Source organism: Leptodactylus fuscus, chromosome 2, assembly GCF_031893055.1.
Source record: "Leptodactylus fuscus isolate aLepFus1 chromosome 2, aLepFus1.hap2, whole genome shotgun sequence".
NCBI lineage: Eukaryota > Metazoa > Chordata > Amphibia > Anura > Leptodactylidae > Leptodactylus > Leptodactylus fuscus.
Genome location: NC_134266.1, coordinates 116,455,484 through 116,471,923, shown reverse-complemented (window position 1 = coordinate 116,471,923; position 16,440 = coordinate 116,455,484). Strand labels below are relative to the sequence as shown.

Sequence of the window (16,440 nt, the reverse complement as noted above, 5' to 3'; positions counted from 1 at the left end):
CTCAGCAGTAACCTTAAAGGAATTTGTAACGAAAAAAAAGTTAACCAGTCTCCAATCATGCAGACGAACAAATAGTTTTAACATCTACCTGACTCTTAAAGGCATCAATGATGAACTGCAGAGATTGTGGCTGAACACACTCTATACATTTCTGTACAACATGGTTTCCATTTTGGTCCTTTACACACTTTAAGACATGACCGTCCAGCTCCCGAACCATTTCATTCTACAAAAAAAAAAAAAGCTGTATTAAAACCATCAGCACTGTTTTAGGACAGTTTGGCAATCCATATACAGAACAGAGTATGTCATAAGACACAAGTGGGATCTACATATCAGTCAGGAAACAGTAACCAAAAATCACTTCCTTCAAGGTATAACAACAAGTAAAGTACAGGCAGCAATTTACTTACAATGACTTGTTGGTCAGGTGGGATAAATTCTAAAGCCTTCTGGATCACCCGACACCCATACATCTGTAAAGCCAGAGATAGTACATGTCCACGGATACGTTCTGCCAGCGCTAACTTTTGTTCTAGGCTCCCAAACTGCAAAATTCACAGTATGTATTGAATGTTTAGTTTTCTTTAAAAACTGTTTAATTAGATGAAATTTGACAAATGCATGCAAAGACATCTCAAACACACATACCAGTCTGAAAACAGTGCGGGAGATTTACTAAGTTAATGCATACTTCCAGGAATAAAACAAAATTCCATAAATGGTACAGATGAATATAAGAAACTTTGGAATATATTTTTAATAAAGATATATGCTTCCTTCTTTATTTTGACATATTATTCTATGCAGAGGGGAAAGGGAGGATGCTGCTGGAAAACACAAATTACTTTAAATAACTCTGCTGTATCTTCAAGATAAGAATATCACACCACCGGCAATACATTAATCAGCCAGCAGCAACCTCTTGCATGTGAGGTTAATATGGAGATGAAAACTCCAAGTAAACAAGCAGTTAGACCAGATAAGGAGGAGAACATACTAAAAAATCCTATTTTTTCTAATAAGATATATTACAATGTTTCCTATATTCTGATTTACTATTAATTTAGGAAAAGTTGTTTTATAATTGGTGGTACGCTTTAAATGTACCAGAACAGTAGCTTAGTTTGTGCCAAAAAAACTGGCATAGGTGCTCTGCATTACTAACCACATTTGTTGTATCTAAGCAAAGTGCAAAGTACCAACCTCAAAAAACTTCTGTATGACATAGTTCCCAAACACATCCACCATCAATTGATAAGCTGCTTGCAGGATCTCATTGAACACCAATTGTCTCTCTGCTGGAGTTGCACGTTCAAGCTTCAGTTGTATGAATCTGTCAAACAACAAAACACAAATCTTACAGTTTGCATATAAATGTAGCTCACGTTCTCATATAACCAAACTACAAAAGCAAACAAACCATCCGATTTAATTTGGACATGGGGATTCTAACAACATACAGTCTTTAGAGCTATTGAGAAAGGTGAATAATTACTCAAGGAACAAATTTACAACACATCACAGCAAAATTTAGAAAAGAGAAAACACAGTTACTGTGAATTACCTAGATCCATGCTGGTCCTGGGAAAACTCCATAATATGACCAGCTATTTCTCTGAGCTGTAGGTTGGGATAGCGGTTGTTTCGGAAGTCCTCTAGCAATCTGCTTCTACCTGATGGCATTACATCAGACATACCGTAGCGGAGTCGGGAAGATGGAAAGAGTGTGCTGCTTGGGCTAAACAAGCTTGATGCGCTACTTGCACTGCGGTACTTTGCCTCTGCTCCTGGTGCAGCAGATATATAACGGCCACTACCATTTGTCAGGCCTCCTATAAATGGTCAAAATATTACATATAAAGGGTCATGAAGAATACAGTGGAATTCGGCTCACCATTACTAAACTGACATTTGTTACACTATGAAAAAAAAGAATACTCCAATTATTGCTTTGATTTTTTTTTTTTTTTTAAGCAAAACCTAGATAATTGTAACATCAAAAGTCGCAGCCATAACTGATATGCAAAGAGTTTAAAGCAAATGATCTGGACCCTAAAAGTATATTTAACCTCTTAACCCCCAGGCTTAAGGACGTGTGGCCTCATTTTTCAAATATGACTTGTCAGTTTATATGTTAATAACTTTAGAAAACGTTAAATAATCCAAGCGATTCCGACAGTTTTTTCAGGAGACATGGTACTGTTAGTGGTAAATTGTAGTTGATCTGTTTTGTGTTTAAATAGGATATAATAGGAAATTTTTTTGGGGAAAAATGCAGTTTTCAAACTTTGAAATTACATGCATTTCATATAGACAGTCATACTACCTAAATTACTTCAGAAATATAATTTACCATATCTCTGATTTATGTTGGCATCAACCTCCCTTTCAATTTTTCAGACATCATAAAGCTTACAGCTCAAACAGGAATTTTTCAGCTTTCAAGAATATTTCCAAATCCCATTTTTCAAGGGACCAGTTCAGATCTGAAGGGGCTTTAAAATGCCTCTCTAATAGAAATCTCCATATTCTGAAAGGATTCAAAACAACATTTAGAATGCTTCTCAATCCTTTCTGCGATTCACTTTATCCACTACGTTTTCACAAGGGGTTAAAAGGAGAAAAAGCACTCCAGACAATTTCTTGAACATAGCAATAGCCCATATGTGATTAACTGCTGTAAAATCCCCCCCCCCCCCCAATAAACCATCAATTTAGTCCCAAATTTTTCATTTTCACAAGAGTTTAAAGGAGAAAGATCACTCCACAAGTAGGGCCCCATTTTCTTCTGAACACACTAAAATCGCATATGTGGTCATAAAATGTTGTATGGGTACATGGGGGGGGGGGGGGCTCAGAATGGAAAGAGCGCTATTTGGCTTTAGTAGGATAGATTTTGCTAGCATAAATGGAAAGCCTCAAGAAGTGATCCCATTTTGTAAATTATCCCTCCCCCCAAAGATTTATCCAAGGGTATAATGAGGTTCCAGGTTTCACTTTTATTGCATTGGTTGTTATGGACACGGTGATGCCAAATATGTACCATTTTTATACGTTTTTTACATAACTTATTTTATAAAATAAGTAAAAATAAATAAATATTTGTAATGTTTTTTTTTTTTAAAAAAAGTTCCACTAGGGAACTTGAACCAGTGCTGTTCTCATCGCTGGTTCAGCAGTATACACTGCAATACATGTACTGCAATAGTATTCAGGAAATCACCTTTGCAGACTTCCTCTTTTCTGGGCAAGATTAACCAGGTATGTGGGTCTAGCTGTGCTTGATCGTCAGATGCTACAGAAGGGAGTTAGCAGTAAGTTACAAACACACACTCCAGTGTTACTGCCCACTCAAATGTCTTCCCCTACATACTACTACAGTGTTTTGTGCAAAGTCATTCACTGCAGTGACATAATAGCACACTGTGCTTCGTTAGAGGGCAAAAAGAAGAAAAAAAAGTTCAGTTTAGATGGGGTAGAAAGACACAAAAACTGTATCTCTCAACCCTAATATACATATTACACACACACACATAATTAGATATACATTTATAATAAATTATATATCATATATAATTAATAATTTATATTAATTTTATGTATATAACAAAAATATATAAATTATTATTACTAATAGTGTAAAGACTCAAATATAATGTATTACAAATCCTTATTTAAAAAAAAAAAAAAAATCGCTTAAACTTATTCAAGAAGGCAACATTAAGATGAATTGCAGAACATATATATAACTTTTGACAGACAGATTTCCCATTATAACAGAAATAAGACGCAAAATTTAGACCATAAAAGTAAATTATTTAAAGTCCACATTTTACAGCCAAGATAATACCACTTACCAAGATTGAGGCTGGAAGACGACCCATGAGATGATAAGGATGGTGGTGGTGTCTGGGAATGGCTGGGTCCTTGGCTGGCAAGGGGCATGCCTACAGGACCAGGGGAGGAGGAAAATCCAAGACCATTGTAGAAACTATGGCCAATTGGATTTAAGCTACTGGAAGGCCTTTTGTATAGGTCAGTGCTGCCAGTAAGAGAATCACGACGCGATCCACTGCCAGTGTTAGAATTGGCAACTGGTGTAAAGAGAACAAAACCACATATAATTTAAATCCATTTGTGGTAGTTATGTCTGTCATTTCATTTTTAAGCACTACAAGCTACTACAAGTCAGAAGATGCTATGATAAGTCTGTATACCTGCTGTTCCAAAGCCACCAAGCGCAGAACTAAGTGTTGCACCTAGTGATCCACTGCTACCAAATCCCAGTGAACTGTTTGCCGGTTGACCTGAACTCTGTGAAAACAAGGAACTGCTTTGGGAGTTACTTGTCAGGGAGTTATTGCCATAAAAAGAGCTTGATGCCAGATTCTGGTTGCCTTGTGGCTGTGGCTGTCCCTGAGGTTGCTGGGAATTCAACTGGCGAAATGGTCCATTGGTAGTGCCACCTGGTCCATTGGCTGTAGCAGCTGCTGCAGCAACAGCTAGAAGAGCAAGGAAATAAAAGTAAATAAAAACTGAACATATATAAGAAAACTCAAACAAATTTCCAGTATTCGAAAAATTTACAAGCGGAAATTGCTTTGCAAATGTTAACTAACAAAAAACAAAACCTTTACTCTGGCTGTAAAACACTTTTATTTTGTATACATGCAAAACTGGAGAATGGATTACCTGCTTGAGCTGCTGATGGACTGATGATCACAGGTGCAGGAGCTACCAACCTTACAGGACCCCCAAGCCCATTTCTGGCACCAGTGTTTACAACAAGCGCCCCTGTTTGGTCGTAGTATGCAGCAGGGGCCAGTACTGGGTACCCTACAATAAAATGTACAGCAGTTAGATGAAAAGTTGAATATTAAAAGAAAATGGCAAACCTTCAAAACTAAATAACTATTGACTTAGACCAGGGGTCCTCAAACTGCGGCCCGCCAAGCACTTCTGTTTGGCCTTGCCGACAACGCCGGCAGGCGTGCATTTATAATGTAGCTCCTGGGGAGCTCAGGCCAGGCCATGGAGCGCACTTCACTATACCTATTGGAGGGCACCGCTCCCGATGTCTGTGCGACCTGCTCTACCTCCGGCCCACTGTTTAAAAAGTTTGAGGACCCCTGATTTAGACAAATATAAGGCACTTCTCAAAGGGCCAAGCACAACCGCTGTGGGTGGCTTGATTCCTTTTCTGGTGGAACAAATCATACAAATATCTAGTGGTTAAAATTAACCCCTTCCTGTCGGAGGAATTTTTTGATTTCCATTTTTAATTCCCCACCCTCCGAACCCCATGACTTATTTTTCGTGAACAGAGCACAGAGGGCTTAATGTTTGCGGGACAAATTGTTCTTCATGATGTTACCATTTATTATTCTTTGACTTTTTTTTATAGTCTTGATTTTTACAGCGTTCACTCTGCAACCAAAATGACAAGTCACTTGTATTCTATGTTTTGTTATGGTTCCTGGGATACCAAATTTATATAGTTTTATTTATATTTTAATTTAACCCATTAACAAAGATCTAAAACTTTGCAAAAATAAAAAAATTTTCTACAAGACCACATATTTTCATACCCTTAATGTTTTTATATTTCAGTTTGCAGGGATGCATAGTGTCATTTTAGCAGGGCAAGGTTTACATTTTAGTTATATCACACTGGAAAATTTTTATTGCTTTGATCACTTTTTCTTCAAATTTTTATAAGAGTTGAAACAAAAAAAAACAAAAAAAAAAAAACAGCGGCTCGGCACCTTTGATTCCCCCCTCCCCCCCCCAGTTACTGTATTCACCATATAGGAAAAAATTATTTTATAAGTGTGTACACCATGCGTTTTAGGACAGATGCCTAATGTGTTTCACTGTAATTTGTAACGTAGATGCTGTTAGCAGAATACAAACCATACCTATCCGACCTACTTTCAGAGCTCCAGGGATGGGGAGAAAAAGCACATAGGTTCTTTATTCAAATGAGGGTCTTGGAGCACAGGGGGGAGTTTTCCCTCCGTAACTGAGTACTGCTGTATCATCACTAAACACTCCCATCCTGCATTCAGCTCCTCCCCCTGGGCAGTATGATTTAATCCTCCCAATGTCAGTTGATCCTCTCAAGGGGAGGAGCTGAATGCAGGATGCAAGTGTTTAGTAATGATGCAGCAGTGCTCAGTAATGGAGGAAAACGTCCCCTGTGCTCTAAGATCCTCATTTAAATTGAAATAAAAAATACAAGTGTTTTTTCTCCCCATCCCTAGAGCTCTGAAACTTAAGAAAGGTATGGTTTTTATTCTGCTAACAGCATCTATAGCACTATGGGAGCGGTTTAGCTGGGGGCAGTGACTCCCTTTAAACGGAATCTGCAGCATGAATCCAGATGTGCAATCCAGCATTAAATGTATGGCTAAAGTTTCACATACATTTGTTTCTGTACCATTCTGAAAACTGAAGTTTTACTCAATAAAATTCATAATCAGCTTCATATTTTTAAGGGCGGGTTCATATCTGCGCCCGATCTCCACTTTCAGGTTTCCGTCTTCTGCCCGAAAAACTGGACAGGAGACGGAAACCAGCAGTCAGTTTAAGTGTCCGCATGTGAGCGTCTTTTGGTCTCCACGGCGAAACTGTTTTTGTTTTTTAATTAGACACAAAGTCGGACATGCAGGACTTTATGGGTACCTGGGAACTGGATACAAAGTAAAACAAAAGGTGTTGTAAGTTTCAGATAATTGAACTTTGGCCCAATAAGAGGTTGGTGGGCGTTGTTTTTCAATTTTGTACCTTTATATACTGGGAAGGAAAACTGACTGGTAGTGCTATGACTAAGGGGCATAAAAACCCCGAAACGCGTCAGACTTGCGGCATTATGTTGTCTTTCACTTTTTCTTGTCTTTTTTGCACTTGTTAAATGTGACCAGCACTCTGCCTGGATGGTCTCTCTGACCTATTTTTAATCTGATGGAATAAAGCTAATTTTTATACGTACCTCAGCGTTGCGGACCCGCATCTCTTTTTGGATTGTTACTTGAAATGCAGGACTTTATGTCCGGTAAAAAAAAAAAAAAAAACTTTCGGCGTGGAGACCAGAAAACGCTCACGGGCGGACACTGACTGGTTACAGTTTACAAAAAAGTAGCCAAAACTATAGCTAAAAACCATTTGTTTTCATAAGAGAGAATACATGCAAATTTTCTTAATTTATTGCCTTCATGCTAAAACAGTTTTGAAATGTTAGCATACCGGATATACAGTATTTTCTTTTGTTTGCTTTTTTTTTTCCTTCATGTTAGAGCAGATCGATTTATTTAGTTAATTTGATTAATTCACCCAGAGTATTTCAGACAATTCTGTTTTTTAACAGAATAGTCTAATTCAATTTTCCCAACATTGGTCCTAATTGTATGGTCAATGCCAGGATTTAAATATGGCACCTGCATCAGGAGCTGCTAGCTGAGTGGGTGCCATAGCTACAGGGTCTCTGCGGTCAGATGACAAAAGCACCTGAGTGTTTCTGTTGCTTTTACTCCACCCCCCACCAACCTCTGAAAGTGTGGTTGCTATGACAAGCAGAAATCTTCTAAAGGCTCCCATGCCTGTCATAGTAAATGACTATTGAGGCCTGCCTGTATGTAGGCATGAGTAGTTATGCAAGAATTTTACATAGGCTGAAATACAGTAGAATTGTAGTCTACAGCAGAAGTGATTAATGATCACAGGTTCAAGCTACCTAGGGGGAGCTGAAAATAAATAAATAAATAAATAAATAAAAAGTCAAATCATGCTCCCCCTTTGCTAGAATACATAATTGAAAAAAAATAAAAAATTATTATAATATGTAAATAAATATATATATATATACATATATATATATATATATATATATATTAGAGATAGAGATTTTCATTTTTGCAAGATACCCCAGCTCTATTTCAGGTTAAAAAGCAAAGATAACTTAACCCACCTGGCATACCAGCAGCAAGTCCTTGTCCAAACGCAAGTGCAGAGTTCACTGCAGCTGCTGCAACTAGCTGGTCATTTTGCTGTCCTTGCTGGTTCTGATTAGGAGTCAGTGGGCGCTGGTTCCCACCTGCACGGAGAACCTGGAAGTTGGGAAAAAATGCCGGTCAAAGAATAGTATTGACACTAATGGACAGATAAAATTTTGAGCAGGAAGTAAACGGAATAAATAGTGAGTTCTATTAACCACTTCCAAACCGCCCATTGTGTTTTTACATCCGGATAGTGGCTTTCTTGTTCTTCAAGGATGTACTGGTACATCCTTGCAATTGTGCAGCTGCTGAAACAAGAGCCGGCTGTAACTACAGCCGGAGCTCCCCTAGAAAAGGCAGGGAAGGTTTACTACCGTCCCTGCCTTCCCGACTGCTTTGTACACACAGCTATGGGTGCCGCCATGAAAAAAATTGTGAACAGATGTCCCCAAAGATCTATTATGACCTTATGGGGACAAAGTGTTAAAATAAATAAATAGTGAAAGTGACACATTTTCCCTCATTTGTATTTTTCTGAATATAATAAAGCCCTATGTGTCACGGAAGAAAAGATGCAGAAATTAGTTGAATAACCCAAATGATAAAAATATATATTGAGTTAGTTAGGCGTCGAATGCAGTTAAAAAAAAAAAAAAAAAAATCTGTCACATGCAGAAAAAAACAAAAAAAAAAAGAAAAAAAAAAAGGGAGAGAAGAATAACCAACACATCAAAAACTTTAAAACATATATACTAAATGGTGCAGATTTGACATGTAAAAGCCATGTAATAGCAATAGCTTCACTAGAAGTAAATTACGCTAATCTGCGGGAAGATACACTGGCACACTGCATAGAAATTGGGACTTCAGCTTCTAATTTCTGGCAGTCTTTGAAAGAAAATACCCAGCAGGATTTGCCACAGGAAAATTTAGAATGTGTGAACCCACTCTACAAGGAAGGATATCTCACATACACAAAATAAAAAGGACAAACACACACAAAATACATACTTGCTGCTGGCCCTGCTGATTTTGTGGGTTATTTTGCTGGGACGCAGAGTTACTGGCTGCTGCAGCAGCTGCCGCCTGCTGCTGGAAAATGTTAGCAGGATAAACTCCCCATGGAGTTACGCCATAATACTGGTGAGGAACTACAGCAGGACCTGTAGATGGAAAGACATTTTTGGCACAACATTCAATGTAATAGTATATTCAATATGGAACACATATTATTTAAAGAGTTTTCCCCACCAAAAACATTTTGTCCCTATAACATAGATAAATGTTTGAAGATCCAAACTATGTCATTGGGAAAGTAGTGTATTTGCATGGCCACCACTCCATTCACTTTTATAGGCCTGCTAGAAAATGGTATCACGGATATCCAAAAATAAAGAGACCGATAGCTGTACAGTCATGGCCAAAAGTTTTGAGAATGATACAAATATTAATTTTTACAAAGTCTACTGCTTCAGTTTTTCTAATGGCAATTTGCATATACTCCAGAACGTTATAAAGAGTGATCAGCTTAACAGCAATTATTTGCAAAGTCAATATTTGCCTAGAAAATGAACTTTATCCCCCAAAACACATTTCAACATCATTGCAGCCCTGCCTTAAAAGGACCAGCTAACATCATTTCAGTGATTGCTCCATTAACACAGGTGTGGGTGTTGATGAGGACAGGGCTGGAGATCAATCAGTCATGATTAAGAATGACACCACTGGACACTTTAAAAGGAGGCTGGTGCTTGGCATCATTGTTTCTCTTCTGTTAACCATGGTTATCTCTAAAGAAACACGTGCAGTCATCATTGCACTGCACAAAAATGGCCTAACAGGGAAGAGTATCGCAGCTAGAAAGATTGCACCTCAGTCAACAATCTATCGCATCATCAAGAACTTCAAGGAGAGAGGTTCCATTGTTGGCAAAAAGGCTCCAGGGCGCCCAAGGTAGACCAGCAAGCGCCAGGACCGTCTCTTAAAATTGTTTCAGCTGAGGGATCGGGCTACCAGCAGTGCAGAGCTTGCTGAGGAATGGCAGCAGGCAGGTGTGAGTGCATCTGCACGCACTGTGAGGCGGAGGCTCTTGGAGCAAGGCCTGGTCTCAAGGAGGGCAGCAAAGAAGCCACTTCTCTCCAGAAAAAACATCAGGGACAGATATTCTGCAAAAGGTACAGGGAGTGGACTGCTGAGGACTGGGGTAAAGTCATTTTCTCTGATGAATAACTTTTCGATTGTTTGGGACATCTGGAAAACAGCTTATTCAGAGAAGACGAGGGGAGTGCTACCACCAGTCTTGTCTCATGCCAACTGTAAAGCATCCTGAAACCATTCATGTGTGGGCTTGCTTCTCAGCCAAGGGAATCGGCTCTCTCACAGTCTTGCCTAAAAACACAGCCATGAATAAAGAATGGTACCAGTATGTCCTCCAAGATCAACTTCTCCCAACCGTCCAAGAGCAGTTTGGCGATCAACAATGCCTTTTCCAGCATGATGGAGCACCTTGCCATAAACCAAAGGTGATAACTAAATGGCTCAGGGAACAAAACATAGAGATTTTGGGTCCATGGCCTGGAAACTCCCCAGATTTTAATCCCATTGAGAACTTGTGGTCAATCATCAAGAGACGGGTGGACAAACAAAAACCTACAAATTCTGACAAAATACAAGCATTGATTGTGCAAGAATGGACGGCTATCAGTCAGGATTTGGTCCAGAAGTTGATTGAGAGCATGGCAGGGAGAATTGCAGAGGTCCTGAAGAAGAAGGGTCAACACTGCAAATATTGACTTGCTGCATTAACTCATTCTAACTGTCAATATAAGCTTTTGTTACTCATAATATGATTGCAATTATATTTCTGTATGTGATAAAAACATCTGACAAACACACATAAAAACCAGAGGGCAGCAGATCATGTGAAAATATAAGATTTGTGTCATTCTCAAAACTTTTGGCCATGACTGTAGAAAGCTGCAGGACTCTTACTTTCAGTGGTATGTAAAAGAAACATCTCTGTTTTTCTAAGGGTAAGTTCATATGGGGTTTTTGGACCGGATTTTGACGCGGGAATCCACCTCAGAATCTGGTCCAAAAAATGCCTCCAGCGGCTAGCTGTGAATGTTGCGGCATTCCGACAGTCACAGCATTCCACTCTGAATTAGGCCCAAATGAATGGGCCTAGTCGGGAGGGAGTTTCGCGCCACAGACACCTGCAGCTTATTCAGGGCAAGAAAGGCTCACTTTTTTTCACTAGCGGTGTAAAAAAAAACAAAAAAAAAAAAACACGCTCACGGAAAAAGGAAGTGAACGGCCCCCATTGAAGTCAATGGGAGGCGGTTCTTTGAGCCAGATTCTGAGGTGGATTCTGAAACAAAATACGGTCAAAAAAAAAAAAACCCTTTGTGAACTCACCCTAAGAGATGAGAACTGCTATCTTCCATACCTTAAGAGAAAATACACTGAAAATAACTAAATTCTGGAAATCCCCCAAGCCTCCAGTCCTAGCTGAAATTAAAAAAACTGGCTGAGCTTCAAATCACAAACTACTGTTTTATCTAACTTACTATACTTGTGTTTCAAGAGTACTAATGTGATGCTGCTAACTGAACTCATAAAAAAGGGGGTGTGAATAGAGTGGAGGCGACTCGTTACAATTCAGGGTCCCAGCAATCAGACACATAACACCTATTCACCGCCTTAAGGAGAATTTGTTCACTGAAAATATCTTTTTATGTTAAACATAAGTTTAAAGAGTTTTTGGTGACGTTTTTAATTTCTCCTTTCAGGTTACTATTAGAGATGAGCGAGTACTGTTCGGATCAGCCGATCCGAACAGCACGCTCCATAGAAATGAATGGATGCACCTGGTACTTCTGCTTTGACGGCGGCCGGCCGCTTAACCCCCCGCGTGCCGGCTACGTCCATTCATTTCTATGCGAGCGTGCTGTTCGGATCGGCTGATCCGAACAGTACTCGCTCATCCCTAGTTAATATCTATATAATTTTTTTTTAAGAAAAAAAAAAAAAAAAAAACACAAAAAAGAAAACCACCACACTTCTGACAATCCACAAGGCATATAATGTGCTGAGACCTGTTCTCTGTAGAAAAGACTTCTTTACAGCAGCAAGGTTCACACTAGCATTCAGGGTTTCGTTCCTCGAGTTCACCTGGAGAGCCGTCAAAAAACGGAATCCCAGTCCATTTAAAAAGCAGTTATCTGTGGAAACCTGCAGACGCCATTAGACTATAATAGAGTCAGTCAGGTTTCCAACCAAAAAATACAGAGGACTTTTCTCTCCCCATTTTTCAAGCAGAATGAGGATTAGAATTGCCAAAATGTAGAGCTAGTGCTAGTATGAACCTAGCCTTACCAGCACATTGATGATCACAGCTATCATCCATATGTAGATTAGAGGATTTCAAACGTTATCTACTTCCCCTATCTACACTGTGACCTCTGCCCATGTCACACAGCATACCAAAAAAACTCTCCTGTGCAAGTAAATAAGTTCTTTTCCAGACCATTGTGTCTATGTCCCATGGTCCTGCTATAGTAAACAGGAAATCATAATGTTTTCTGTCTCGTTTAGAAGTTGAAATTGGAAGAGTTTTAGTATTTTTTTTTTTTAAATATAGATATATAGATATTAAATTTGAACATTTAAGAGTAATCAAAAATTAAAAAAAAAAAAAAAAAAAAAAAAGTTTGGCATAAAAATGAGATTTAAACAATAGGTCATTATGTGGTGACACATCCCCTTTAAGCTTGTTGATCAGAGTACATAAGGCAGTCTTACCAAGGGTTGCAGCGGCTGCCAATCCTGCAGCATAAGGGTCAGTTCCAGGAGGAGCAGCACTGATGATATAAGGATTTGGTACAAATGCAGCGGGAGCTAAACCTGCTGAAAACATACCTGTCAGTGAAAGCAAACTTCAGTACATTAGCAGCAAAAGAGCAGAGTGAATTGTAACCACGCAGAAGAGTAACCAACAAAATTGGAGAAGTGGAGGCTGCCATATAAAGACTAACACTAGCACTAATAGCTTTCACATTTGAATCTTATGCACCATGTTACGCTAGGTTCACACCTGCGTTCAGCCTTCCGTTCTGTGCTTTCCGTCTTCTGCATGTCAGAAGACACAAAGCACAGACCGGGTCCGGCCGTGAGTGTTTTATGCTCTCCGCCGCAAAACCGGATTTTTTAATCCGGACACAGAGTACTGCATGTCCGACTGTGTCCGGATTATAAAACCCGGTTTCGCGGCGGAGAGCGCAAAACGCTCACTGCCGCTCACGGCCGGACAGCTTTCTCACCCATTCAAATGAATGGGTGAGAAAGACTCCTGCAGGTTTCCGTAATCTGCTCTGATTTATGCAGGAAACGGAAACCTGCACAACGGAGAGGGCAACGCAGATGTGAACAAGCCCTTAAACAAAAACATATACATCAAACTTGTCCGTAGGTTTACATCAGTCAGAATACATAAGTGAATGGTCAGACAGAGGAAGTAAACTTCCTCTAATCCACATATAACAAAACAAATAATCTTAATCAGAGGTTCCCATAAAGGACCCCAACATACCTCTTGTAAAATGCAGACACTAGTCTTAGCCAACAAAAGTCCCTTACACACTAATTGTTTACAATCGGTGCTTCCAGCCATGACAGCTCTGGAACCAAGTTATTACATTACTCATGATTATTTGTGCTGGCTCAGATGCCAGTGCAAGTATACACCTAGAGCACCGCTCCAGCTCAGCCTCGTTGTTCAAATTTGGCTGGCCCTTTTCCTTCACAGGCGTCAACATTCTCTGCTACAGCTGAAAAAAAAGGCTATAGAGAGAAAGCAGGATGCCACAGGGTGCCAGAAATGAAAATGTAGGTCAAATGACCATTCTCCCACATTGCAAATAGGAAGAATAAGGTTTAAAACAAAACATTCTGTACCCAGGATTGAATGATATACATTATTGAAGTAGGGTCTGAGAGTACATTAGAAAATAATACATCAAAACAAATGGCCAATAATGATCAGCAGAAGTGTCATACAGTGTATGCACAAATAATAAAAATAAAATGAAACCAACTTTTACTACCCTTACCTATGTGTGGTTGGTGTGCTGCGGCAAGGGCATACTGCTGCTGCTGAGCTGCTGTGAGTTGCTGGACTGCAAGGGCATTTGGTCTTTGGAACAACTGAAGAGACATTGCAAAGGTTGATGTATTATTACAGCTGAAAAACATCAAAGTCTACCAGATACATTTGTATTCTCTACAATGGTAATGTCAGTTACCTGCTGCTGTGAATTGTAGTCAAAGAGGCCTACTGTAGTAGCCCCTGAATCCACTGGAACCTGGTTGCCTTGGTAGTCAAACTGAAGTGGCTCCATGCCAACATGCTCCATGGGGTCCAGTTGCACACTCTGGGACTCCATACCTCCAAAATCTTCCACTGGTTTGGCTCCATTGCTGTTGGTCAGTTGGGCAAGCCCTTCAGAGCCATTCTGGCTCGATCCAAGAAGGTCCACCTCACTTGCAGAATTTTGGCAGTTGCCTGGGGTGCGACTGTGAAAACACCAATCTTACTAAATAACATTCATGATGCCAGATAAAACTGATTATAAATAGATATGGAGCCATCAAGTGTATATCAAAACCAGACAAGTATTGTTCATATAACCCATAAACAACAAAATGAATCCCTCATCAGTTATGGACAGCATGTAATACTATATCTTCTGTGCAGGAACAGCTTAAAGGATAGACCTGACTGCCATTAACAGCCAAACAAGCCTGTGGTTTTAGTAGTGAAACCCAGAAAACTCTCTTTACAAGAATGTTGTTCCATCTTGTATGCGACAGATCAACCGAACTGTGTGAAGAGATTTGTTTAGTTTTTTTTTTTTTTGCAAGACCAAGCAATTAAATCTTAGGTGAACCTAGGTTCACATCTGCGTCAGTCTCCAAAGGAGGTTTTGCCGAAAATTGGTGGAGAGTCCTTTTCTCTCCATTGGTTTCAGTATAAAAACGGTGGAAAGCAGACAGGCCTCATTATAAACAACAGGGCCCGTGGGTGTTTGGGAACTGAACAAGAGAAAGCCCAACACTAGTGTGAACCTAGCCTAACAAGACTTTTGATGGCTCCTTATATTTCTTCTTTTGGAGGCACGGGCAAAAAACAGCAATTCAGGCAGATTTGTTTAGATTTTATAGCGTTCACCTTAAGGGATAAATAATGTGACAGTTGTATCACCTGGGTCTTTACCCAATAGAGTTTTTATTTTTTTAATTACTTAAATAACATTTTAGGGGGGGGGGGGGAGTTAACCTTTTTTTAAGCATTGTTACTCTGCCACAGCTGAATGGCATTCACCCTCTACTCACCTGGAGGCCTTCATTGATCCAATCCTGGGTGAGAAGAGTAGTTGCCCAGCTGAGAGTACACAGCTAAGCACTAGCTCCATTCTACATGCACCAATACATGAACTGTAAGGCTAAGGCCCCACAGGCCAGAAACGCTGCACCAAAGCTCTGCGGGAACAACCGTGGTGGGAACACATTGCGGTTCTTCCCGCAGCGCTTAGAACAGAAAGTTCAGAGTTTTCCTCCGCAGACTTTCTGTTACCACTATATCTATAGGAAAGCCGCTGGTATTTCCGTAGATATAATTGACATGCTGCGAATTCCAAAACAACGCCGGTTTTGAGAATCGCAGCGTGTCCGTGCTGCGTGTTTAACCGCAAAGTGGGCATGGGATTTGCATGAATCTCATCCACTTTGCATGTACTGTATAACGCCTTGATTCTTCCCGTGGCGTTTCCAGCCCTTAGGGCCCCGGCCTAAAAAAAAAGCTTATTTATTGGAATAAAGTTCTATAGTGACCACCGGAATAAGAATGGTTTCAATTGATACTCCCCGTGTTGACATTGTGACTATGAAGTGCTGTAAATATAGTTGACCAAATATTACATGAAAGTGAAATGATACATTACTTCCCCAGAAGCTCAAAGAAGATGAATGCACACAAAGAATCAAATTTGCGCAAGTCATTGAGAATCTCACCTGAAATCCTTTACGTCACTGTCAATTCCATTCTGTACAGGCAGACCATTAGCTTTATCCATACTATCCACTTCCTCCTTCAGGTCCCCTAACTTGTCACCTTCATAAACACCTTTGCTCTTTTTATCACCCTTCTCATTCTCGTCTACCTCTGAATCTCGAGGACCCTAAAATCAAGAGGAATATGAAGGTTAATAGGACATGTAATAAAATTTAACAGTATCATCCATTTATCAGTATGATCCAAACAGATTTCCTTCCATTCATGGGGGAAAAAAGTAAAAATCTTGTTTTACAAAAAAAACTTTTGTAAAAGCTTTTAAAACACCTTCTGTGTATCTTTTGCCTACCCAATAAATTAAACCATGCTTCT

At 39.7% G+C, this 16,440-nt stretch overlaps 1 protein-coding gene across 6 annotated transcripts in view; it reads right to left on the bottom strand.

Annotated features, from left to right (window-relative positions):
• The window catches only part of PUM1 (pumilio RNA binding family member 1), a 44,182-nt gene that overhangs the window by 4,973 nt on the left and 22,769 nt on the right, over positions 1–16,440 (bottom strand). For 2 of the 6 annotated variants that reach the window (XM_075264474.1, XM_075264477.1), the window contains exons 6-18: positions 16,068–16,234; positions 14,300–14,570; positions 14,108–14,201; positions 12,801–12,917; positions 9,009–9,160; positions 7,970–8,108; positions 4,696–4,839; positions 4,221–4,505; positions 3,861–4,097; positions 1,568–1,835; positions 1,207–1,336; positions 414–548; positions 89–226 (exon numbers count right to left, since the gene is read on the bottom strand). In XM_075264474.1, coding sequence (XP_075120575.1) covers positions 89–226; positions 414–548; positions 1,207–1,336; positions 1,568–1,835; positions 3,861–4,097; positions 4,221–4,505; positions 4,696–4,839; positions 7,970–8,108; positions 9,009–9,160; positions 12,801–12,917; positions 14,108–14,201; positions 14,300–14,570; positions 16,068–16,234 — 2,277 coding nt within the window. The remainder of the gene's footprint in view (positions 1–88; positions 227–413; positions 549–1,206; positions 1,337–1,567; positions 1,836–3,860; positions 4,098–4,220; positions 4,506–4,695; positions 4,840–7,969; positions 8,109–9,008; positions 9,161–12,800; positions 12,918–14,107; positions 14,202–14,299; positions 14,571–16,067; positions 16,235–16,440) is intronic. The other 4 variants (XM_075264475.1, XM_075264478.1, XM_075264476.1 and 1 more) reach the window with 2 other exon arrangements.